At 43.7% G+C, this 24,284-nt stretch overlaps 2 protein-coding genes across 3 annotated transcripts in view; one reads left to right on the top strand and one right to left on the bottom strand.

Moving 5' to 3' along the window:
- LOC119910112 (nucleotide-binding oligomerization domain-containing protein 1-like) overlaps positions 1-24,284 on the top strand; it is a 1,078,472-nt gene that overhangs the window by 935,314 nt on the left and 118,874 nt on the right. The window lies entirely within an intron of this gene.
- LOC119903097 (NACHT, LRR and PYD domains-containing protein 12-like) overlaps positions 1-24,284 on the bottom strand; it is a 242,149-nt gene that overhangs the window by 104,972 nt on the left and 112,893 nt on the right. Inside the window, exons 10-15 of one of the 2 annotated variants that reach the window (XM_038720344.1) lie at positions 16,037-17,840; positions 15,783-15,956; positions 12,800-12,973; positions 9,518-9,691; positions 6,825-6,871; positions 5,853-6,697 (exon numbers count right to left, since the gene is read on the bottom strand). In XM_038720344.1, the coding sequence (XP_038576272.1) occupies positions 6,171-6,697; positions 6,825-6,871; positions 9,518-9,691; positions 12,800-12,973; positions 15,783-15,956; positions 16,037-17,840 (2,900 nt within the window). In that variant the 3' untranslated portion in view covers positions 5,853-6,170. Of the gene's footprint in view, positions 1-5,852; positions 6,698-6,824; positions 6,872-9,517; positions 9,692-12,799; positions 12,974-15,782; positions 15,957-16,036; positions 17,841-24,284 lie in introns of those variants that run through there. The other variant, XM_038719652.1, reaches the window with a different exon arrangement.

The following is a 24,284-nucleotide window of genomic DNA, read 5'->3' as shown; positions in this document are numbered from 1 at the left end:
TCACTCATTAGCGTGTAAACTTCAAAATCTGCTTGTCTGATTGACAGGCAACTTGTTTTTGGGGCTGCTTGAACAACTGTTAAGTTACTTGACGTCGGTGGGGAAGTGTGCAGGGACAGTGACCGACGGACTGTATAGATCCGGAATGGTGTTCCTTGCAGACGAGAAGAGTGGCTTGGTGGTTTTTGGGCTGACTCTCTGATGAGTTGCGGCGTTGGGCGATCAGTGATGGTTCTCAGTCAAAATATCTGGATGTGTTATTTGTTGAAGCAGTTTAAGAAAATGGTGTAGTAGCCTAGCCTGTGGCTACGGGAAGGGGTGGTGTAGATGAGGGAAGTGGGTGGACGTTAGTTAGTAAAGGAAGTCAGAAGAGAGAAGCATCGAATGAAAGGCCAGATTTATCTGAAGCAGTTGGAGAAAAAAGTGATGAAAATGAATTCTGAAGAGTTTGTGATGCTGCTTTGTGTCAAGGATCAGAAGCAGTGAGGTGGTGATTTAGAGCATTAAAACCACTGAGAGTTACTACTGCTTTGGATAGTCAGATTGGTAGGGGAGCTCAAATGGGTTGCTGAGAGTTTGTTGCAAAGATAAAAAAAACAAGTCAAGATTGTTGTCCCCAGAGAGAGGCAAGCAATCAAAGGTGTGGCATCTATGGCGTGTGACGGCTTGTCAGATAAGGAAATCTTAGACAATGTTAAGGGCGTCAGAGTGACTGACGTTATGAGCTTCAAGCTTGTTGGCTTGAAGCTCATAACGTCTTGTCTCCCCAGATGTGATCATTTTTGAGTAGGGAAACATTTCTGGCTTTCATTGTTAATGTGTTGGTAGGAGCAAAAACATCAGTAAAGAGATCAGAAAATGAAAATGTGTCGTTGAAGCAGATCACAGCTTGTTTTCAATTGAAGCACTGCGTTAAAATATAAATGCAGGAGTAAAATTCTCAAAATATATCAGTAGACACAGAATATATGTACAAAATATGACAATTCTGCAATATCTGTTAATTAAGATGTTTTACTTACTACTTTTTGTAGTAGTCTGAGGAACACATTTGTTCCAGAGAGAGGGAACGAGACTACGCGTCTATAACGCTTTGGGAACGCCCCCAGCGTGAATGCTTCTGAAGCATCTATGTCAACTAGTCCAATGGAAGGAATGAACGTCACGGGCGGGTGACGTCATGACCAGGAAGAGATAAAAGCGCATCCAGTAAAAACCGAAATTTGGCGAAGCAAGCCGATCACAGGGATGCAGGAAGTATGGCAGGGCGATGCAGTAGTCTCGTTCCCTCTCAGGGAACTACGGTTACAGTCATAACCTGAGACATTCCCTTTCAAGGGAACGAGACTATGCGTCGATAACTCTTTGGGAACGAGAATACCCAAAACGCCATAATTGTGAGTGTGAGCCTGTTGTCAAAAACCCCACTAAGCACTGAGCACCATAGGTCCAGGCTATAAAACCTGACAATGTGAGTGGTGAGGATCAGCCTGCCACATCACAAACGTCTTGAAGAGAAACCCCAGATAATAAGGCTTTAGAGGCCGCCATATTCCTAGTGGAATGAGCTCTGACCACCAAAGGGCATGGCTGGTCAGAAGACTCATAAGCAAGAGAAATAGCCTCGACTATCCACTTAGTAACAGTCTGCTTAGAAGCAGGAAGACCTTTTTTGGGTGAACCAAAGCAGACAAATAACTTATCAGACTTCCTCCATGGAGAAGTCCGATGAATCTCCCATGAACCTTTTGGACACCTTTTGTGTCCAGTGCTCGCAGTGTCCGAAGAGGTAAACAGAGGAGGACAGAATGCCTCGGAATCATGGTTGGCACCTTAGGGACATGTCCTTGTTTAGGTTATAAGAATGCGTACAGACGTAGCCTCGGCCACGTCTGAACCATAGCATCCAACCCCAGGGGTGCTGGATGAGTGAGGGAGAGCCAAAGTGGACAGTGCATCTTGTGCTGAGATGCAAACAGATCCACTTCTGCCTGGCCATAAAAATTCACATATTTGCTCCACCGCCTCGGGGTGGAGTCTCCAGTCCCCTGGCCTCAGCTCCCGCCTCGACAGGATGTCTGCTCCTATATTCCGATGTGTTGTCTGTTTGGACAAGCACATGATGGCGTCTGGCGCCTGTGGCGTCAGGACCTTTTCTTCTGAGCCGAAGCTTTATTAGCCTGAAGAACGGTCCTCAAATCCAGCTTCGACTTAGAGGGCTTCCCTCTATTGCACACGATATGAGGAGCCTGACGGCTGGGACTACTCACGCCAGCAGTCCCAGGGGGCTGGACACAGCGAGGGAGAAATTTTTTAAATGCCTCAGAATGTTTATTAGCCTCTAGGAATCTGTCGACGACCGCGTTTACTGCATCGACAAAGATACCAGAAGGATCAACTGGAGCATCAAGAAGAAATCTATCTTTTTCTCTAATTTCAGCGAGGTTCAGCCATAAATGCCTCTCAGTGGCTACAAGGGCTGCCATAAACCGCCCAATTGCTCTAGCAGTCTCCTTTGTAGCCCTAAGAGACAGATCTGTGGCCCGACGGAGTTCGCGAACTTCATCAGGCCCAACCCCCTCACTCCAGTCCAAATCCCCCAGCTTGGTAAGCCTGGAGCACTGCCATCGTGCGAAGACATGCTCCAGTTTGACCTGCTGCTGTATATGCTTTGCCCACTAAGTTGGATGTTGCTTTTAGAGGCTTAGTGGGCAAAGCCGAGACCTTCAGAGACGATGCTGGACCGGGCGATAGATAACTTGCGAGTGTCTGCTCGGCCCGGTGCATCGACTCATAACCATATTCCTTTAACCCTTTTATACCTGAATATAATCGAACCTGAGGGCTAAATAATCATGATGAATATTGTTTTTTCCATGATCTAGACAGCTCACTGTGAAGATCGGGGAAAAAGGGAAGGCCTCGTCGTGGAGGTGAAACATCAGATGTTAAGAAGCCCCTTTTCTCGGCTGGCCAATCAATATGTAATTTATCTACAGCACGAGTGATCACCTCCACCAGCTCCTCTTATGCTGGGGAAATAGCTGGCGAATCTATTTCCCCCGTGTGTGCTTTCACTTGCCATGCTCAGCACATCAACCTCCTTGGAGGAAGAGCACTGAAGCATAGGCGAGCTCTCTCCCCGGGCAGAAGAAGCTGCAGAGTTGGCTTCCGACACCGGGGGGAGAGCACTGGATCTTCCAGGTAAGGAAGGAGAAAAGGCCCTCGGACCCGTCTCTAATCCCTCTGAAAGATCCTTTTGCGATCCCCAGGAATGCATTCTCCGTGTTGCCTCTGCATGGGCGGGTCCTGCACCCTGAGGATCGCGAGCCTAGGCCACTCTCATCGAATTTAGCCCCCTCAAAGGCTGAAACCGCATGCTCCACTCCCAAACAAATGACACAAAGCTTGTGTGTATCCCCACCCGTTAAATAACGCGGTCAGGGAGAAGCACACTGCTTGTACATTTGTTTTGCCATAATAAATACTCTTCCAATAGTAACAGACAACAATAAACAGACAGGACAGTAGTACACAGATCGCTTGCTGAGGCAACAGAAGCTAATGCCGGTTTGCACCGGATGCGCTTTTATCTCTTCCTGGTCATGACGTCACCCGCCCGTGACGTTCATTCCTTCCATTGGACTAGTTGACATAGATGCTTCAGACGCATTCACGCTGGGGGCGTTCCCAAAGAGTTATAGACGCATAGCGAGTTCCCTTGAAAGGGAACGGACTGTTAAAGGGACTCTTTCAGAGAAACAATCATAATTACTGCCATCCAGTGATGACTGTCAGTAACTGCAGCACTGACAATAAAACTGATGTTCACACTGACATTATTCCACATTCACTGCATTATTTTAGCACTAATGTTCCTCAGGCTGATCATGAGTCTCTATATGTGAATACAGAGATTATTAAACTGCTAGAAACACTGATGTTCTTTATAAACTGACTAATATGGACTCCCAAGTGTTTACTGCCCTCCAGTGGTCACTCTACATTATGCTGAGATGAAGCCAATAGGACTCACACTTACTAGTTTCACGTTCAGCTCACTTTATTTGGACCCAGAAGTAGATTTGGTTTGCAGGAGACATCTTGCCACACATTTTACAAACACAGACAAACATGAAAAGTCATCACTGCTCCAATAACCAAAAGTTTAAAAGAGAAACATAAAAAAATTCTGAAATACATAAGCACTTGAATTACATAGAGCTTCTATACCATCAGTGCAATGTTACTACGACTTGTTTGTCTGAATGATGCTGCTGGAACAAAACTATTTTTTAAAGACATTTATCATGTAGTAGCCTATATACACATTTATACATATGAGGGGTCTGACTGTATAAATAAATTGAAAAAAGAAGGAAATGTTTGTTATGTTTTAGGGGTTTCAAATAAAATAAATAACTCTGGAAATCCCAATCCAAATCCAGATTACAAGTGCTCTAAATGGGACCATATCACAATGTAGGCTGTTAGCTACATAAAGTACAACAGGTAGGATAGCCAGCGTGGGGCCACTTTTATGTGAGACAGAAAACAGCACAAAAAACTAATACAAACATGTATTTCCATTTTCCCTTTCTTTAACCAGTCGAACCCCTCATCTGACCCCCAACAAATAATGTAATCTATACATTAGTCATAGATATGTTATGGATATTTTGAATGCGTGTTTTAAATTATAAAAAGGCAAACAAAATAAAGAATGCTCAGTTGTTTTCATTTGTGAAGAGACCAGTTTTTTAAAGTCTTGCTTTTAGGAGGTGGATCTCAGAATGAGGAACCGACTGGACATGTAATAAGGGATGCAGTTGTTGTTTGTTTGGTTCACCTCTGATGATTATGTGACTATGTGTAATTAATGTACAGTGATAAGCGACAGTTACAATTAAATATATATTTTTGTTTTAATATTGACAGCTGTTTGTGGCCATTAAATAATCCCTCAAAGTCCTTTTTTTACTGTACCGAAAGGCTTAAGAATACATGGGACAAACATACAGCAAGCAAATAAAACAATACAATTTAAAAGGAAACCACATAAAAGTATATACGACAAAAACATGAATACAGCAATAAACCAAAGGATTAATATTAAGATAAAATAAACACAATTAAAGCTGCAAGCAGCATTGGGCGGGCTCTCGCACTTGTAGCGCGTCCGGTTGTGAGCCGGCCGCGTTACACATTCTGGAGATCTGCCGGTGCGGCTGTGAATTTGCTACGCGGTTCCGACGCCGCATGAAGGTGTTATATGTCACTTCCTGTGTGGAGCTACATAGCACTTGCCACTATGAATATAAATCGGTATTGCTGTGTAGATGTCTGCGGGGTGGGAGAGTTATCAAGCACGTAAAGTTTGTTTCAGATGTGAGCATGTACACTGAAGTTACAAAAACTTCCTGTGTTGTGGCGAACAGTTGATCTTTGATGCCACGGACACGCCCATTGACGAAAACTCAAAGATAGCACAACTTTTCATCTTCAATGCCTTTAGAAGGCACAGCAGAAATTTGACATCGATCCGACTAAATCCCTCAGAGGAGTTCCTTAAAGTACGAAGTGTGTAAATCATCCAAAAATGGCCGTAAAATTCAAAATGGCCGACTTTCTGTTGACTTTAGGGTATGGGTTCTTGAGGCTTTTTTGTGCGTCTTGATATGATACGATATGATTTCCCTAGAAAATTTCATGCATGTAGGTTGAACGTGAACGAGGGGCTAATCTTTTTCAATTTTCTAGGTGGCGCTAGCGAGTCATTTTGCCACGGCCATGCGCGAAACCCATAAAATACAAAATTTTTCACCAGTTCTGACATGTGTCCAAAGTTTGGTGAGTTTTCGAGTATGCTCAGGTCCCCAAAATGGAGCTTACTTTGCAGAAAAATAAAAATCTTTACAAATTCAATAGGGACCTCGCACGGTCGTGCTCGGGCCCTAATTAGCATCAGCATTTCCACCATTTAATGACTGGAGTTTGCATCTTTGAAGGACTGGAAGTGTAAGAAGTTTACAAAGGAAATCTGTTGAATCACTTTAAATCACTTTGTCCAAAGTTCATTGATAAATTTATTACAAGAACTTGAAAGATTTCTGTAACTGTGATCCTGTACAGACTCAACTGATCTTTTCTCTAACAGGAGATTCTCCCTCTTACAGAGACACTGAGGAATCATGCCTGTCCCAGAGCCCAAAGCCAGGATAAAGAGGTTCAGTGAATGTGGTGTTGAAGGTGTGGAGGTGGATCAGTGTGTCAGAGGAGACTCTGTAAAAGGACAGAGTTCCAGTAGGACAGTCCACATACACTGCTACTCTGTGAGAGACGGAGGAGGAGGAGATGGTTGTTGTTGTGTTATTGTGACAGACAGAGTAACCATCATCATCAGAGCAGCTCAGACTCCAGGACTGATCACTCCCTCCAAACTCACAGTCTTCTCGGTTTCCTTTCCTTCTGATTCCTCTGTAACTCACTGATATTTCAATACTTCCTCTCCACTCGATCTCCCAGTAACAGCGACCAGTCAGACCATTTGTACAAAGCAGCTGAGGACACTGGTCAAATCTGTCTGGATGATCAGGATATGACTCATCCTCATCCACACACATCGCCTTCCTATTGTTGTCAGAGAGTTTGATCTCTCTGTTTACTGTGTTTAAATCAAGTGTGAGTTCACAGGAATCTGATGGAGAGAACAAGACACGATACAGCTGCAGTTATTAATCGATTGATTCAGACATTGTCACAATCTGAAGATTGCTGAATCTGTGCTGCTTTGTTATCATGAATCAAATGAAAAACACACTTACACTTCTTCAGACCTGGTCTCAACCATCGGACTCCACCAGGATCCAACCTGAAAGAAGGGGGGGGGGGGGGGGGGGTCAGATCCATAATAAGCAGATTACTGAACAAAATTTTAACAATAACTTTAGTAAAACAGATGCAAAATAGAACAAGTGGAAATATTGCACTCAGAAGGAGGAGGCCAAAGCAGCAAAAATGGCACAATGGCATCCTGGCTCTGGCTAAATGTACGTCTGTCCTCTGCAGATGCTCTAACCACAACCCAGAGGAGGAACTAATACAGATTAGAGCCAGACCAATTTATTGTTTTGCAGATATTATTGGGCAACATAAGCTACTTGCAGATATATCTGCATCGGCATTTATAACAGCTGATATATAACTATTAAAAAAGACAGAGAGTCGGATCCTTCCCTCAGTTCATGAGTGTTGCATAGCTTGCCCACCAGAGGGCGCTCTGCAGTCCCTCTGTTAACAACACTGCAGCACCACAGAGCTCAGAGACCATACCAGACTTGCAAACCCTCCCGTTTAGGAAATGTCAAGTTTTACACTCTGATGAACTACTCCTAGCAGGTTGGCCATATGAACTGACGATGCCATGTTGTAAAATGTGAGAGTTTGCAGTTAATGGCGTGGTGTGGCAGCAAAGTTCTGTGCATTGCCGTGACACAGGAAGTTGTTAACTTGACTGTAACAGATCTGTACAAAATTATACACGTTTGAGAAGAGCCCCACCCTGAAGTTTTCTACCCATAGGCCATCACTCTGATGAACAGTTTTTTTTAGACTTGTATGTGTACAGTGAGCACAATGTAAGACCGTCAGATTAAGTCAAATTTCTCATTTCTGTACACATACCTGGCAATTAAAACTGATTTACTGATTTAAATGTTATTTATGTAAACTAACGGTTTAGAGTGAAACTACTCAATTAAACTTTATTACTACTGCATCCAATTAAGGTTCTGTGTTGATACACCTTAACATGTTTAGGATCACCTTGTAGAAAAACCTTTCTAGTAAAGTCCACTAATTTAGGATAAAGAGGTGAGAGTAACCCACAGGATGTTGGTGTGTAAAAGAAGAGGACAACATCTGTAACACACAAAGCAGTCCGTGTTCCAGACTTCTGCCAGAAAACCACGGGTCAGTGATTGTTTCCCTTGAAAACCGCATCAGAAAACCTCTTTCTGATGGAAACAGCATCATTTCATGTGTTGGTATGTGGTATGATGATGATGGTATTAGTGATTGGTAATAGTTACTGTCAGGATCACTTCTGTTTACACTGTACTGTACATGTCATGTTTTTTGGCATTAAAAGAAATAATGACAGTTTAGGGAAAATACTCTTCTACTATTTATATCTGCTGTGACACACATGATATGTACACGTGAGTCCAGGAACATCAATAAAAACAGGTAGCACTTTAGTGTTGGTGCCACGACTGCCCTGGTCACTGCCCCTTCACCCCAAAAGTAGAGTTGGTTTCGATATCCTTTATCCAATCTTCCTCTCTTCCTTCCTTGATCTCTTTCTCTCTTTCCTTATAAATCTTGGCTCCCTGCTGCTTTTCCTCCTTGAGTGAATCTGAACTGAATCTGAACAGCAAAGACTTTCTGTAACTTCTCCAGCATGGCTTCTCGGTTGGTCCATCATTGATATCACTGACATCATTAAGCTTGGCTTTACATTCTTTACATTAAGTTGCTTCTGTCATTGATCACTCTCTCGCTCTCCACCCTGTCATTATTAATAATCAGTCTAGACTGAACAAACCAAAGTATCTGGACGGTGCTGTGGCAGTGTCATTGCCCTTTGAACAGCCAGTCTGGGGTTCAAATTCTAGTCAGGACAAGCCTCCAGTAAGGATCCCCAATGCTGTTTTCACATACAACGTGAAGCGAACATTTTGCGATTACATACAAAAGCTGATGCAATAGTGCGGAAAATCGTTTCATCCATGTAACTGTGCAAGAAAACATTTTTCAACTCAAGCACGAAATTTGTATAATACTGTGTCATGAAATCCTACCAGCGTTTAAATTTTCCAGATGTTATTCGTGTACCAAGGTCAACGAAAGGGCCAGGCAGAGTGAAGACAGAGCCTCTGCTTGTTGACTGACAGATACTGAGGGATAGGAAGCTCTGGAGGAGAGTGTGAGTTTCCAGCCAGGCAGTGTGCTAAGGTCCTGCTTCATATTTATACAGACACCGGACAAAACGGGAGATTGCTTGGATGAAAGTAAGCAGATTGAACTACCTAGTAAGTGCGGAAATGAGTCTGTCTTGTACTTTACTATGAAACAAGAAAGCATAGTATAGCCCTGATCGATCCAAATTCAATTTGTGTTGTATGGGAACACGGCATAATTCTACACAATCAAGCCAAAATCTCTGAAGTTCCCAAGAATTGGAAATAGGAGTGTGACGAGACACTTGACCCATGAGACAAGATTCGAGATTGGGTTCAGGAGATCGAGACGAAATATTTTTAAGAAATCTTTGATGCTGAATATATGAAAATTTATTTACATTTCCTGCATTCTGATTAATTTTTCGGATCCAGTTTTTGATGAAAATGATTCAATCGCGAGAAAAAAGGATATTTCTCACAATGACAGTTCCTTTAACATGCAGAAACCTACAAGGCTTCCTACAAGTGCAACTGTTCATATAACCCCTTCATACTTTAGAGTATTTAGTCTCCAGTGAGGACTTTCCAGTCCAGTAGACAGTAGCTTCACTCCTGAGTCTCTTGGATGATTGTAGCTCAGGTCCAGCTCTCTCAGATGGGAGGGGTTGGAGCTCAGAGCTGAGGCCAGAGAAGCACAGCCTTCCTCTGTGATCAGACAGCCTGACAGACTGAAAACACACAAAACAACACACATGGCCTGATGTGTCAAGTGCAAGAGGACTAAAATAACTAAATAATACTAACTAACTAAAATAAATAATACAGTAAACAAATCACAGAGTTAACAGTAACCGTGCCATTGCGATCTAAATGTTTAGAGTTCCATTCAACTTATGTACCCACACAGGAAACAAAGATTTTTTGGCCCAGATTAAGACAGAAGAGTTTGCAGGTAAATTAGAGATGTTCATTTGAACAAACTGTGAACTTACAGAGCAGGTGAAGCAGTCCAAGACAAAGCAAAAATGATGGAGGAGGAGTTACTTAGTGAAAATCCTATAGTGACGGTGTCTGCCCCCCGACCATCGAAATTATTTAAAAAGGTAAACAGAAGAGGAGCTGTGCATAAAAACCTCATAAAAATTAAAACCACAAGAGCAATAGTGCAAACGAATAGGAGAGTTAAATGTGGACTCTTAAACATCAGATCTCTCTCTTCTAAAGGTGTACTAGTAAATGAAATAATATCAGATTATGATTTTGATTTATTTGGTCTTACTGAAACCTGGCTGGGTGATGGAGAATATGTTAGCCTAAATGAATCCACCCCTCCCAGTCATATTAATACTCACATTCCTCGAGGCACAGGCCGAGGAGGTGGAGTTGCAGCTATCTTCGACTCTAGCCTACTAATCAGCTCTAAACCTAAACTAAATTAAAGCTGCAAGCAGCGTTGGGCGGGCCCTCGCACTTGTAGCGCGTCCGGGTGTGAGCCGGCCGAGTTGCACATTCTGGAGCTCTGCCGGTGCGGCTGTGAATTTGCTTTGCGGTTCCGATGCCGCATGAAGGTGCGATATGTCGCTTCCTGTGTCCCCTATGTGGAGCTACATAGCACTTCCCGCTATGAATATAAATCGGTATTGGCGTGTAGATGTCTGCGGGGTGGGAGAGTTATCAAGCACGTAAAGTTTTGTTCAGATGTGAGCAAGTACACTGAAGTTACAAATACTTCCTGTGTCATGGTGAAGAGTTGATCTTGATCATTATAGTGTACCGAGCACCTGGTCCGTACTCTGAATTATCTGAATTTGCAGAGTTTTTGTCAACTTTAGTCCTTAAAATGGACAAAGTTATTATTGTAGGGGATTTTAATATTCATGTGGACGTTGAGAATGACTGCTTTAGTACTGCGTTTATCTCTTTGTTAGATTCCATCGGCTTCTCTCAGAGTGTTCATGAACCGAGTCACTGTTTTAACCACACCCTCGACCTTGTTTTGGTATATGGTATTGAAATTGAACATTTAGTGGTGTTCCCACAGAATCCCTCTTTGTCCGACCACTGTTTGATAACTTTTGAGTTTGTATTGCTGAACTACATGCGATTGGGCAAAAATTTCTATACAAGATGTCTGTCTGATAGTGCTGTAGCTAAACTTAAGGATGCGATTCCATCAGCTCTAAATTCATTATCAAGTCACAAAGTAACGGAGGACTCCTATGCTAATTTCAGTCCCTCCAAAATTGATCATCTTGTTGATAGTGCTGCAGGCTCGCTGCGAATGACTCGACTCTGTAGCCCCTCTAAAAAAAATACTAAAACAAAGACGGTTAGCTCCATGGTATAACACTGAAACTCGCAAATTAAAGCAAATATCGCGGAAACTTGAGAGGAATTGGCGTTCACAACCATTTCTAGGGTTTACAAAGAATGGTGTGAAAAGGGAAAAACATCCAGTATGCGGCAGTCCTGTGGGCGAAAATGCCTTGTTGATGCTAGAGGTCAGAGGAGAATGGGCCGACTGATTCAAGCTGATAGAAGAGCAACCCTGACTGAAATAACCACTCGTTACGACCGAGGTATGCGGCAAAGCATTTGCGAAGCCACAACACGCACAATCTTGAGGCGGATGGGCTACAACAGCAGAAGACCCCACCGGGTACCACTCATCTCCACAAATAGGAAAAAGAGGCTACAATTTGCAAGAGCTCACCAAAATTGGACAGTTGAAGACTGGAAAAATGTTGCTTGGTCTGATGAGTCTCGATTTCTGTTGAGACATTCAGATGGTAGAGTCAGAATTTGGCATAAACAGAATGAGAACATGGATCCATCATGCCTTGTTACCACTGTGCAGGCTGGTGGTGGTGGTGTAATGGTGTGGGGGATGTTTTCTTGGCACACTTTAGGCCCCTTAGTGCCAATTGGGCATCGTTTAAATGCCACGGCCTACCTGAGCATTGTTTCTGACCATGTCCATCCCTTTATGGCCACCATGTACCCATCCTCTGATGGCTACTTCCAGCAGGATAATGCACCATGTCACAAAGCTCGAATCATTTCAAATTGGTTTCTTGAACATGACAATGAGTTCATTGTACTAAAATGGCCCCCACAGTCACCAGATCTCAACCCAATAGAGCATCTTTGGGATGTGGTGGAACGGGAGCTTCGTGCCCTGGATGTGCATCCCACAAATCTCCATCAACTGCAAGATGCTATCCATCAATATGGGCCAACATTTCTAAAGAATGCTTTCAGCACCTTGTTGAATCAATGCCACGTAGAATTAAGGAAGTTCTGAAGGTGAAAGGGGGTCAAACACAGTATTAGTATGGTGTTCCTAATAATCCTTTAGGTGAGTGTATAACACTTTCATGCGGCGTCGGAACCGCGTAGCAAATTCACAGCTGCACCGGCAGAGCTCCAGAATGTGCAATGCGGCCGGCTCACACCCGGACGCGCTACAAGTGCGAGGGCCCGCCCAACGCTGCTTGCAGATTTAATTGTTTTTGAAAATGTTACTGTATGGACCCAGTAGTGGACCAGCTGAAAAATGACCACTTGCATTACTGCTGTGACATGAGGCAAGACTGGAAGTTTGGAAAGTTTACAATACAGGATATTGCAAGGATTATTATGTGAGTCAAACTGTATACAATATAGAACAGTGTAATCAGAGAGGTGGAGGAAGATGGGAGAAATTTTTCGGTATTGTAATTTTAAATCAGAAAAAATAACAGAAATCCTGATGAGAGGGGCTGTTTAAGTTCAATGGACCTTACATTTAGAGAAATAACTCATATAATTTGAGGAAAATTCTGACATGATCTTACCTGAGAGTTTCCAGAGTACAATGTGGACTTCCCAATGCCGCAGACAGCAGCTTCACTCCAGAATCCTGCAGGTTGTTGTTACTCAGGTCCAGTTCTTTCAGACTAGAGGACTGGGAGCTGAGAACTGGGACCAGAGCTTCAAGACTCCTGTCTGAGATGTTACAGCTAATCAGTCTGGAGAATAAAGTAATCACAAGAATGAGAAGTGAGAGCAGAGGTTAAAGTACCATTTTTCAGAAAAACCTGAATTTGTTTCAGACAGAGATATATATTTTGTTGTCTATCAATATCAGGTGGTATTTTGTACTAATTTAGAACGACTTCAGTATTATTTCCCTTTGAAAATAAGTCGCACATTATTTCTTTCGACCCCGTCAGTTGGGACAAAAGTAATACACAGATGGGTCAAAAGTAACACACCGATACAAGCTAGATTTTTTGTGTTATCCTTGTATTTATTAAACAAACAAACATGATTGTGACCTGACTGTGAAAGATGTTTTATTTGAGATAGTATCTTTATTTATTTAATAAGACATACATCTCTTGTGCCTAACCTTATCTTTGCCACTAGAGCCCTTTGTCTGTGTATGGTCAGACATGCTCAGCGTGCATACTGAAGTCTCAAAATAAGACGCTAGTAGTGGCTTCCAGTAAAGATGAGGCTAAGGTCCAGTCGTTTGCTGTAAATTAACCACAGGATAAACAGAGGTGTTCCTGACGACACGTGTGTATCTTACGCATATGAAGGCAAAGTGTTTTACCTCTTAAGTTAATATTAAGTTTTAGTCAACTTTAAGACTTGTCTTCTGTAAGGATATTACCTAGATGCATTCCCTGATGACATCAAGATTATCATTTTAATCAGAAAAGATAGCACTATTTGCCTGTATGTCACCAGCCATTAAAAGAACGAACGTTTATTCTTTGTAAAAGATCATGACAACCCGTGTTTGATGTCTTTTCTGCATTTTGTTTGTGATTTTCAATTGTGTAAATAAGAGAAGAAATGCTAATTTTATGAAGTGGAAATTTGAAAAGATTATATAATCATAGTTTGTTAAATGTACATGATAAGTTCCATTATTTTACTTGATATTTTTTTTGTTAATTTGTAACTAGAGTAAAGGGATGTTGGAACTACTAGCAAGAAGAGTACGCTACCTATAAGAAAGAGGAAGGATATGAGGTGATAATGAAAGAATCAATCAATCTGATGGCTAAGTTCTGGCAGCCAATGAACACCTGGAAAAAGGGGGGCAGGTCCTTTCTGCCGATGAATTACTTAAGTTGCTGACCCTCAACCTCAAGAGAGCAAAAAAAAAGGAGCGAAAAAGGAGAAAATGGGAACTTTTGTGGGCTTCTTTTTTTCATTTTATTGAAAATAAATAGGTTTGTCTTTTGGTGAACATCACAGAGACAGTAGAAGGAGTTTCTGTTCCTTTCGTCTTTGAACCTGGAGTTAGAAATTTAACACAGACGATCAGGCCAATACCTAGTATTAAAACTACCTTGTTACCAGGGGCCTCCTTTTCTTCCTAAGGGGTATTTGAGTCATAAAGCGCTAAGAACACCCGGGAAAGTGGTGACCAGTGAGAGCAGGGTTACCTGTCAGTGGTCCAGTGGATTTAAACATTTAATATATAGAATAATTTACTATTACTTTAATATATAGGTCTATAGAAATTTTAATTACGGATATTCACAGTGATGATTTATACACCTAAAACAAGGGGGAGATGGTTAGATGGAGATTGTTTATGAACCTGACACGATTAAGATAAAAAAATAAATAAAAAAAAATTTAATGATCCGGCACTGGGATATTTGCATGTTGTAGCAGCTTCAGAAACAGTGGGAACATTAAACATAATTTGGCAAGATAGATCACTGAAGTGATATGTACTGTGAGCTCTTACTAGTATTTATTGCTGCTCTTACTAGTATGTATTGTCAGTTGTAGATCTGTAGTTGATGCTCTGTTGATGCTTCTATGTTGTTCCTCAAATGTAAGTCGCTTTGGATAAAAGCGTCTGCCAAATGAGTAAATGTAAATAAACAATAAAATTAATCATTACTGTGAAACGAGAAAGTAATTTGGTTGGTTCTGTTGCTCCACAGTGATTTTACACTGATGGCACAGCATGTTTTGGGCATCACCCCTAAGCCTTAACGGCAGGAAAACCCTGTTAATATGACCTCAGAACCATTATAGATACGGCTGTTCATGTTTGCCTTTTGTGTCTTCATTTTACAGCTTCTGAAATCTTCAGCTTAGTCTCAGTTAGTACCTGATGTTCTCAACATTGGACAAATAATATATATATACAGCTTCCAGTTACTTTCTATAAATTGAGCTAATGTTAACTTACATAGCAGCTATGTAACTGCTGTAGAAGCTGCTCAGCTGCCCAGTCTGAAGGGGAGGAGCGATGTTAGCTAACTTAGCGCTAACCGGCTTCACTTTTCTAGAAAGTGGGAAACAGACTTTTCTTGGTCTTGAGAAGCTAACACACTGTAACAGACACCGTACATTTACTGCCAGAATATTTTCCTCCGCTCGCGTTCACCGTCACTTTCTGCCGCTTGGACAATCAAACACTTGCTCCACACCTCCCGATTCAGAGTTACGCTGCTCTTATAACTCCATCTGTCATGTAGATGTTCTGCATAGAACGGAGAGAAAGCGAGCCGAGCATTGAGTGCTGCCGTGCTCGCACAGTGTGAGAGTGAAAACATTTGTAGCGCATAGTTTAATGATCGTGGGAAATTTTAATAGTGGCAGTCGTGAATCATGCATATAGGGAAAACACTGTTTATGTTGTGCAATATGTGAATCTGAAATGGAACTACATCAGAAAAATATTTTCTGGACTGTTTTGTCTGAAATTCTGACACAAAAGATTAAGAAATCCTAATGAGAGGGTCTGTTTAAAATGAACAGAGCTTGAAATAAAATAAGCTGAGAAAGTATTCATCTGACCTGAGAGTTTCCAGTGTACAATGTGGACTTTCCACTGCAGCACACAGAAGCTTCACTCCTGAATCCTGCAGGTTGTTGTTACTCAGGTCCAGCTCTCTCAGACTGGAGGACTGGGAGCTGAGAACTGAGGACAGAGCTTCAATACTCCTTTCTGAGATGTTAAAACCACTCAGTCTGGAGAGACAACAGTAAGAAAGATGGTATTTATTTATGTTGAAATGTAGTATATTTAATTATGACAAAATCCCACTTACACAGCTTTCTTGGAGGCTCTGACCACTGGCAGCAGCCTCAGAAGAGCCTCCTCTGAAGCAGAGTATTTCTTCAGGTCAAACACATCCAGATCTTTTTCTGAAGACAGTAAGATGAAGACCAGAGCTGACCACTGAGCAGGAGAGAGTTTATCTGTGGAGAGACTTCCTGAACTGAGGTACTGTTGGATCTGCTCCACTAGAGAACGATCCTTCAGTTCATTCAGACAGTGGAACAGATTGATGCTTCTCTCTGCAGGGGGAGTCTCTTCGATCTTCTTCTTAATGTACTTGACTGTTACCTGATTGGTTTCTGAGCTACTTCCTGTCTGTGTCAGCAGGCCTCGTAGGAGAGTCTGATTGGTCTGGAGTGAAAGTCCCAGGAGGAAGCGGAGGAACAAGTCCAGATGTCCATTTGGACTCTGTAAGGCCTGGTCCACTGCACTCTGGTAGAACTGTGTCACTGCAGATTCATCTTTTGTTGTTTCAGACTTCTGGGAGGTTGATTGTTCTTCTTCCAGCAGATTGACACCAGAGTTGATGAAGGTCAGATGGACATGAAGAGCAGCCAGAAACTCCTGAACGCTCAGATGGACGAAGCAGAAGACCTTGTCCTGGTACAGCCCTCTCTCCTCTTTAAAGATCTGCGTGAACACTCCTGAGTACACTGAGGCTGCTCTGATATCGATGCCACACTCTGTCAGGTCTGATTTATAGAAGATCAGGTTTCCTTTCTGCAGCTGCTCAAAAGCCAGTTTTCCCAGAGACTCAATCATCTTCCTGCTCTCTGGACTCCAGGTTGAATCTGTCTCAGCTCCTCCATTATATTTTACATTCTTCACTTTGGACTGAACCACCAGGAAGTGGATGTACATCTCAGTCAGGGTCTTGGGCAGCTCTCCTCTCCTTTTGGTCTTCAACACCTCCTCCAGAACTGTAGCAGAGATCCAGCAGAAGACTGGGATGTGGCACATGATGTGGAGGCTTCGTGATGTCTTGATGTGGGAGATGATTCTGCTGGCCTGCTCCTCCTCTCTGAACCTCTTCCTGAAGTACTCCTCCTTCTGTGGGTCATTGAACCCTCTGACCTCTGTCACCATGTCAACACACCCAGGAGGGATCTGATTGGCTGCTGCAGGTCGTGTGGTTATCCAGAGGCAAGCAGAGGGAAGCAGGTTCCCCCTGATGAGGTTTGTCAGCAGCACATCCACTGAGGTGGACTTTGTAACATCAGTCAGGATTTTAGTGTTGTGGAAGTCCAGAGGAAGTCGACACTCATCCAGACCGTCAAAGATGAAGACAACCTGGAACTCTTCAAACCTGCAGATTCCTGCTGCTTTGGTTTCAGGAAAGAAGAGATGAACAAGTTCCACCAAGCTGTACTTTTCCTCTTTCAGCACATTCAGCTCTCTGAAAGTGAATGGAAATGTGAACTGTATGTCCTGGTTGGCTTTGTCTTCAGCCCAGTCCAGAGTGAACTTCTGTGTTAAGACTGTTTTCCCAATGCCAGCCACTCCCTTTGTCATCACTGTTCTGACTGGTCGATCTTTTCCAGGTGAGGGTTTAAAGATGTCTTCTTGTCTGATTGTTGTTTCTGGTCTGTCTAGTTTCCTGGATGCTGTTTCAATCTGTCTGACCTCATGTTCATCATTGACCTCTGCAGTCCCTCCCTCTGTGATGTAGAGCTCTGTGTAGATCTGGTTCAGAAGGGTTGGGTTTCCTGCTTTAGCAATCCCCTCAAACACACACTGTGACCTCTGCTTCAGGTTAAATTTAAGTTCACGCTGACAAACTGAAGCAGGAGTTCCTGAATGAACACACAACAAACAAGATTGATTTATAAAGAAACTGACAATTTAATTCCCGTGAAGAATGCATATATACACAGTTCACTCCATCCTGAGACATCAGTAAAATGTCCTGTTTATCGGACATTAGTGTTACGCAGAGGCGTGTGACCTCTGACATAAATAGCAATTGTAAGTCGCTTTGGATAAAAGCGTCAGCTAAATGAATAAATGTAATGTAATGTTATCCAGCATGTTAAATCTTTAGAGAAATTCTCCTACCACTCTGCAGATGCTCAGCCAGCTCCTCCTGCTTCATTTTCCTCAGGAAGTGCTGTGTGATCTTCAGAAATGCCTCTCTGCTGCTTCTCCTCTGCTCTTCATCCTGATCGTCTAACACATATTCATCCTCCCTCTGACTATCTAGGCCTTCAGGGTAATTTGAACTCAAAACCTTCTGGATCTTCTTCAGCTCGTTCTTCACAAAAATGACAATTTTCTCCTCCAGCAGCTAGAACAGAATATTATATGAATGACACAGTCAAACTAAAATCAAGATCCTTGTTGGACAGAAGAGCATTGAAATTATTGTAAACAGAATCGATATAAAAGTAGTTGTTGTACATGTACAGACCATAAATATGGAGTCCAGGTGTGTTTGATGCTGCTGGACAGACTGACCACTGGGAACCTCTGAGCTCTCCTGGTTGACACTGTGGAGGAATCATGAAGAATTAGCTCATATTATCAACACAAGATAAAGGTGTTTTAAATTAAAGTATTAATTACAACATTGAATCAAATGGTTTCTCAGATGGCTTTATGTTTTAGCTGTTTTAAACCTTTCACTCTCCACTGGAGATTTTCCGTCCAAGGTTAAACCATTACTGAAGAAACCGAATCTGGGTATAAAATCGTAGGAAAATTATAGACCCGTTTCTAATTTGGCCTTCTTATCTAAAGTCTTTCAGAAAGTGGTCTCAAATCAGAAAAAAAAATACCCGTTATGTTGCCTGGCTGCTGTGAGGAGGTGGTTATCAGCAAATCTCTTGCTACTCAGCTCAGCAAAAACTGAGATGATAGCTATTGGGCCAGCTAGATTAGGTCATTTGCATGACCGTTTTACTCTATCCATTGATGATTCGGCCCTTCACTGCAAGGAGAGAGTAAAGAATCTTGGGGTCATTTTTGATCGATCACTTTCATTTGATTTACATATTAAAGAGGTGAAAAAAGTAGCCTTCTTTCATCTCTGAAGAATCGCAAAGATTAGATCAATATTGGCACTTAAAGATGCTAAGACCCTTAATCATGCCTTTGTTACATCTAGGCTGAACTATTGTAATATACTGTTCTCTGGGCTGCCTAAGAAAAGTTTGCGAGGTCTGCAGATGGTCCAGAATGCTGCAGCACATATTCTGTCGGGATCATCTATATGCATGCATATAATTCCTGTGCTGACCTCACTGCATTGACTCCCTGTTCAGGTTAGGTTTTGTTGTTAACATACAAAATAGTGAATGGCCTTGCACCATTATATATGTCTGATTTTGTGCATACACGGTTACTGCGCTCCCACGGGACAGGACTTCTGACTGTACCAAAGGTTAGAGGAAAAAAAACGGTTGGTGAGCGAGCATTTTTGTTTCATGCTCCAACATTATGGAACAGTCTTCCAGCAGATATTAGGCTGTCATGTTCAATTGAGGTTTTTAAATCAAAGCTTAAGACCTACTTATTCACTGCTGCGTCCTAAATGTTCAATGTTTATCTTTGATGTCTTTGTATAGTGGTATTTATTTTTCAGTGTTTCAATTTAATTGTACCATTTTTATTTTAAATTTGTTGTTTTTATAAAGCACTTTGATTGAAAGCGTTTTATAAATAAATGTATTATTATTATTACCATTATTGAGGGACTTGCACTTGTCTCTTGGGAAAACAGAGACAGACATGCAGAGGGATCACTGGGGTAACAAACATGACAAGGGTTACCGAACACTAGACGAAAGACAAGACAGACCCCCAAAACCCAACAGACCAAAATAACGCTAACTAAACACAAAGGATGGCCAACCGGCACAGCGTGACAGTACCCCCCCACCGACGAGCGTCTCCAGATGGTCAACAAAACAGCACAAAAACAAGGCCCAAGCCGGCCCAGGGTGGGCGGAGGGAGGACAGGAGGAGGGCAAATCGAGCCAGGGTGGGCAGAGGGAGGACAGCAGGAGGGCCAGACCAGGAACTCTCAGGTGGGTGGCCAGAGGGCAAGGCAAGGGGGCGACAGAGTTCGGGAGGTCGCACAAGCAGGCCAAGGGGACAAAACAGTTCTGGCAGCCGTCCCAGAGGGCAACCCAGGAGGCCGTGCAGACCAAAGGGATCATGGAGTTCAGGAGGCCGTCCCGGGTGGCCAGAGGTGAACAAAAGTTCAGAAGGCAGACCTGGAGGTCGACCGAGCAGACCAGGAGGGCAAAATAGTTCAGGTGGGCATCCCGCGGGACGACCCATGAGGCCGGGCAGACCAGGGGGGCCACAGAGTTCGGGAGGCCGCGCCGGAGGTCGAACCAACAGGCCGGGCAGAACAGGGGGGCCACAGAGTTCAAGGGGTTGGCAGGACGGCCAACAGTGAGGCAGCAAACCCACTGGGGGCCGAGCAGGAGGCCGACGGCAAGACCTCTCTGGAGGTCGGCACCTAAAGCTTGGGTGCTCTGGAGGCACAGCTGGGCTGAGGACCACCGGCGAGACAGCTGGGCTGAGGACCATGGACTGGACACGAGGTGCTGGAGTCGGTCTGACCACCGACTGAGCACTAGGAACAGGAATCGGCTGGGCCACCAACGGAGCTGGTGTTGGTCGGACCACCGACGAGGGAACAGGAGTCGATCGGACCACCGGTGAAGCAGGTGCCGACGAGGGAACAGAAGTCAGCTGGTGATCAGGCTGGCTGCTAGCAACGCTAGCAGGCCGGGGATCAGGCAGGTGGGCAGGCAGAAAGCTAGCAGCACTAGCTGGCCTGGGATCACGCTGGTTGCAGACGGGTTGCTGCTGGTGACCTGGTCGCCTCCGATGACCACCCCGGGAACCCGAAAAGATGACCAGGCGACTTCCCTCGAAGGAGGACTCCGGGGGAAGTCTAGCCTCCAGGCTATCAGGCCATAGGCTAGCTGCCCGTGCTGCCTCTGACTCCCTGGCCTTCATGGTCAGGGAGGCCAGGAGAGTCATCGTCTTTGAGTTCTTGGTAGGTGGGGCAGGCAGGCGGAGGGGCTAGCAGCGCCAGCCGAACAGATAACAGGCAGGACAGGCGGAGGACTAGCAGCGCTAGCCGAGCAGGATACAGGCCAAACATGCGGAGGACTAGCAGCGCTAGCCGAGCAGGTTACTGGCAGGACCGGCGGAGGGCTAGCAGCACTAGCAATCTCACACTGGGGGCTGACACAGTCTCTAAATCAAAAGTCTTTCTCCACCGGGAGGAGGCCACGAGCAGAGCCATCTCGGGGTCGGTCCCCCACATGACCGAGAGCAGTTGAAAAAACTGTGGCTCCTCTGCTGTTAGCTCCTCCTTGGGCACCCCTAATTCCTCCCAAGTGCTGGGCAACTTAACTATGTCCGCTGGGTCCATGTTTGGTCCGGTCATTCTGTCACGATTAGTGGTGTGGAGGCAGGTTGGAGGACCCAAACGCGGGACACAGAGCGGAGCAGGTATAGTTCAACGGGGGTTTATTGATGGAAAACAAACTAAAGGCGAGCACACTTACTGACAGAGTGGCTGGTTAACAGAAATCCAAAATCCAAAAGTACAGGGAGACAAGACAAGCAAGGCTGGTTACAGGCAGGCAGAGAGTACACGCACGACAGACTGGGGGGTAACATAAACAATGACCGGACAAAGACAAGACAGAAACACCAGACATATATACACAGGGACTAAAGAGCAGGGCGGGAGCAACACAGGTGAAAGACATGAGGCTAACGAGGCACAGGTAGGGAGAGAGAGAGAGAGCAGGGGAAAACAGAGACAGACATGCAGAGGGATCACTGGGGTAACAGACATGACAAGGGTTACCGAACACTAGATGAAAGACAAGAGAGACCCCCAAAACCCAACAGACCAAAATAACGCTAACTAAACACATAAGTGCAACACAAAGGATGGCCAACCGGCAGAGCGTGACACAGCCAACAAGGGGTGAAGAGTTCTCGTGCCACACATAAATTTTCTCACACAGTGACTTTTTTTCTATATTTACATTGCATTGCATGTTTTCTTATGGTGCCAAAAAAGCTTTCTCATAGCACTTACATTTATGGTTAACATTTCTTGTTGCAAACTATTTTTCAGAACATTTTCAACAAATGCTTTTAAAAAGTGATGGGAACAGTGAGAACACTCCCCAGTGTGAATGACACCTATGATCAAAGCACATATTGGAACGCAATTACGTCTTTAGAAACACTGATATCCTGGTTAGTTTTTGTTACCCAAACATGATCTTGAACATGATCGCTTTTATGATCAATCATTTTTATCCTCAGCACAGAATAAAATCTAAAAGCTAAACTGCCCCTTTTTGTAACACACTGACTCTGTGGACATTAAGGCAGCTGTCAGGTTGGCAACATTTGCACAAAAACACTTAGCATGAGCTACATTACTGCAGTAATCACTGTTTAAACTAATCTGTACAAACCGATGAACAGTAACCTTTCATATTTCAATTCAATTCCATTTTATTTATATAGCGCCAAATCACAACAACAGTTGTCTCACAGCGCTTTTCATAAAAGAGCAGGTCTAGATGATACCCTATGATGCTATTTACAGAAGCCCAACAGTTCCCACCAAGAGCAAGCACTAGGCAACAGAGGCAAGGAAAAACTTCCTTTTAAGAGGCAGAAACCTTGAGCAGAACAATGGCTCAGGGTGGGCGGCCATCTGCCTCGACTGGTTGGGGTGAAGGAGAGAGAGAGAGAGAGAGAGAGAGAGAGAGAGAGAGAGAGAGGGAGAGGGAGAGGGCAAGAGAGGAACAGAGAGAAAAAGTGAGGGATGGAAGGAGAGAGAGGGGAGGGAGGCAGCCTACACAATATCCACACAGAAGTACAGACAGTAAAGGTGATGTTGCTATAGACTAAATGAAAAATGGTACAGATATTTATAGTAATGTTAATGATAACAATCGTAATGTTAATGATTATAATAACAATTAAAGCTGCAAGCAGCGTTGGGCGGGCCCTCGCACTTGTAGCGCGTCCGCGTGTGAGCCGGCCGAGTTGCATATTCTGGAGCTCTGCCGGTGCGGCTGTGAATTTCCTACGCGGTTCCGACGCCGCATGAAGGTGCTATATGTCACTTCCTGTGTCCCTTATGTGGAGCTACATAGCACTTGCCGCTATGAATATAAATCGGTATTGGCGTGTAGATGTCTTCGGGGTGGGACAGTTATCAAGCATGTAAAGTTTGGTTCAGATGTGAGCATGTACACTGAAGTTACAACAACTTTCTGTGTCATGGCGAAGAGTTGATCTTTGACGCCACGCCACGGACACGCCCATTGACGAAAACTCGCAAATAGCACAACTTTTCATCTTCAATGCCTTTAGAAGGCACAGCAGAAATTTGAAGTCGGTCGGATTAAATCCCTAGGAGGAGTTCGTTAAAGTACGAAGTGTGTAAATCATCCAAAATTTGACGTAAAAATTCAAAATGGCCGACTTCCTGTTGGGTTTAGGGCATCGCTCCAAAAGTTTTTTTGTGCGTCTGGACAAGATACACGTACCACAGAAAATTCGTGCACGTAGGTGAAACGTGCGGCGGGGGCTGCTTCGTTAAAAGTCACTTCCTGTTGCCAGCAGGTGACATCTGTCTTTAAAGTAGGACAGACTGATTCAGGAGACACAATGAGGTTTGCCGTGTTTGACCCACACGCTCGCAGCAGTGGAGGGGCTTTGGATGTTGATGGAACAAGCATGCTGTCTCTTTACAATAACTTAGAGTCATTGCACAAATACATCATAAGTCTTGTAAACTCTTAATATATAGTGATGATCTCATCAGTCTCAAAGTATTTGAAGTAACTCCGGTTACTGTTTCTGTGGTTAGGATCCTGAGTCGTCCTGAAACTGCCTTTGAAGATATTGACCTGATGCAGCTGAGTGGAGACTGTGCTGCTGCATGTGCAGACACAGTCTCTGAGGTTAACACTGCATCAATTGTTAATATGGATCAAATGCCAGTGGATGGAGATTGCGTTGACAGACATGGCTGCACTGTCAGTCAAAAAGATAGAAAGCAGAAGATTCCAATGGCAACATCAAATAAGGTTAATAGGAGTGATCCAGAACTTAATTCAGATGTTGTATTTGTGAGTGTCACAAGTAAAAAACTGCAGTTTAATCCTCTTTGTAATGATGTTGCACAAGCTCTGTGCACACAGCTGAATGTAGTGTCAGAGAAGGTTGATGTAGTA

This window comes from Micropterus salmoides, unplaced genomic scaffold (assembly GCF_014851395.1).
Source record: "Micropterus salmoides isolate LMB-PRFRI ecotype aquatic unplaced genomic scaffold, ASM1485139v1 Ms_hic_scaffold_1, whole genome shotgun sequence".
Classification (NCBI taxonomy): Eukaryota; Metazoa; Chordata; class Actinopteri; order Centrarchiformes; family Centrarchidae; genus Micropterus; species Micropterus salmoides.
Note: the sequence above shows the minus strand (reverse complement) of the source record. Positions and strands in the feature narration are given on the sequence as shown.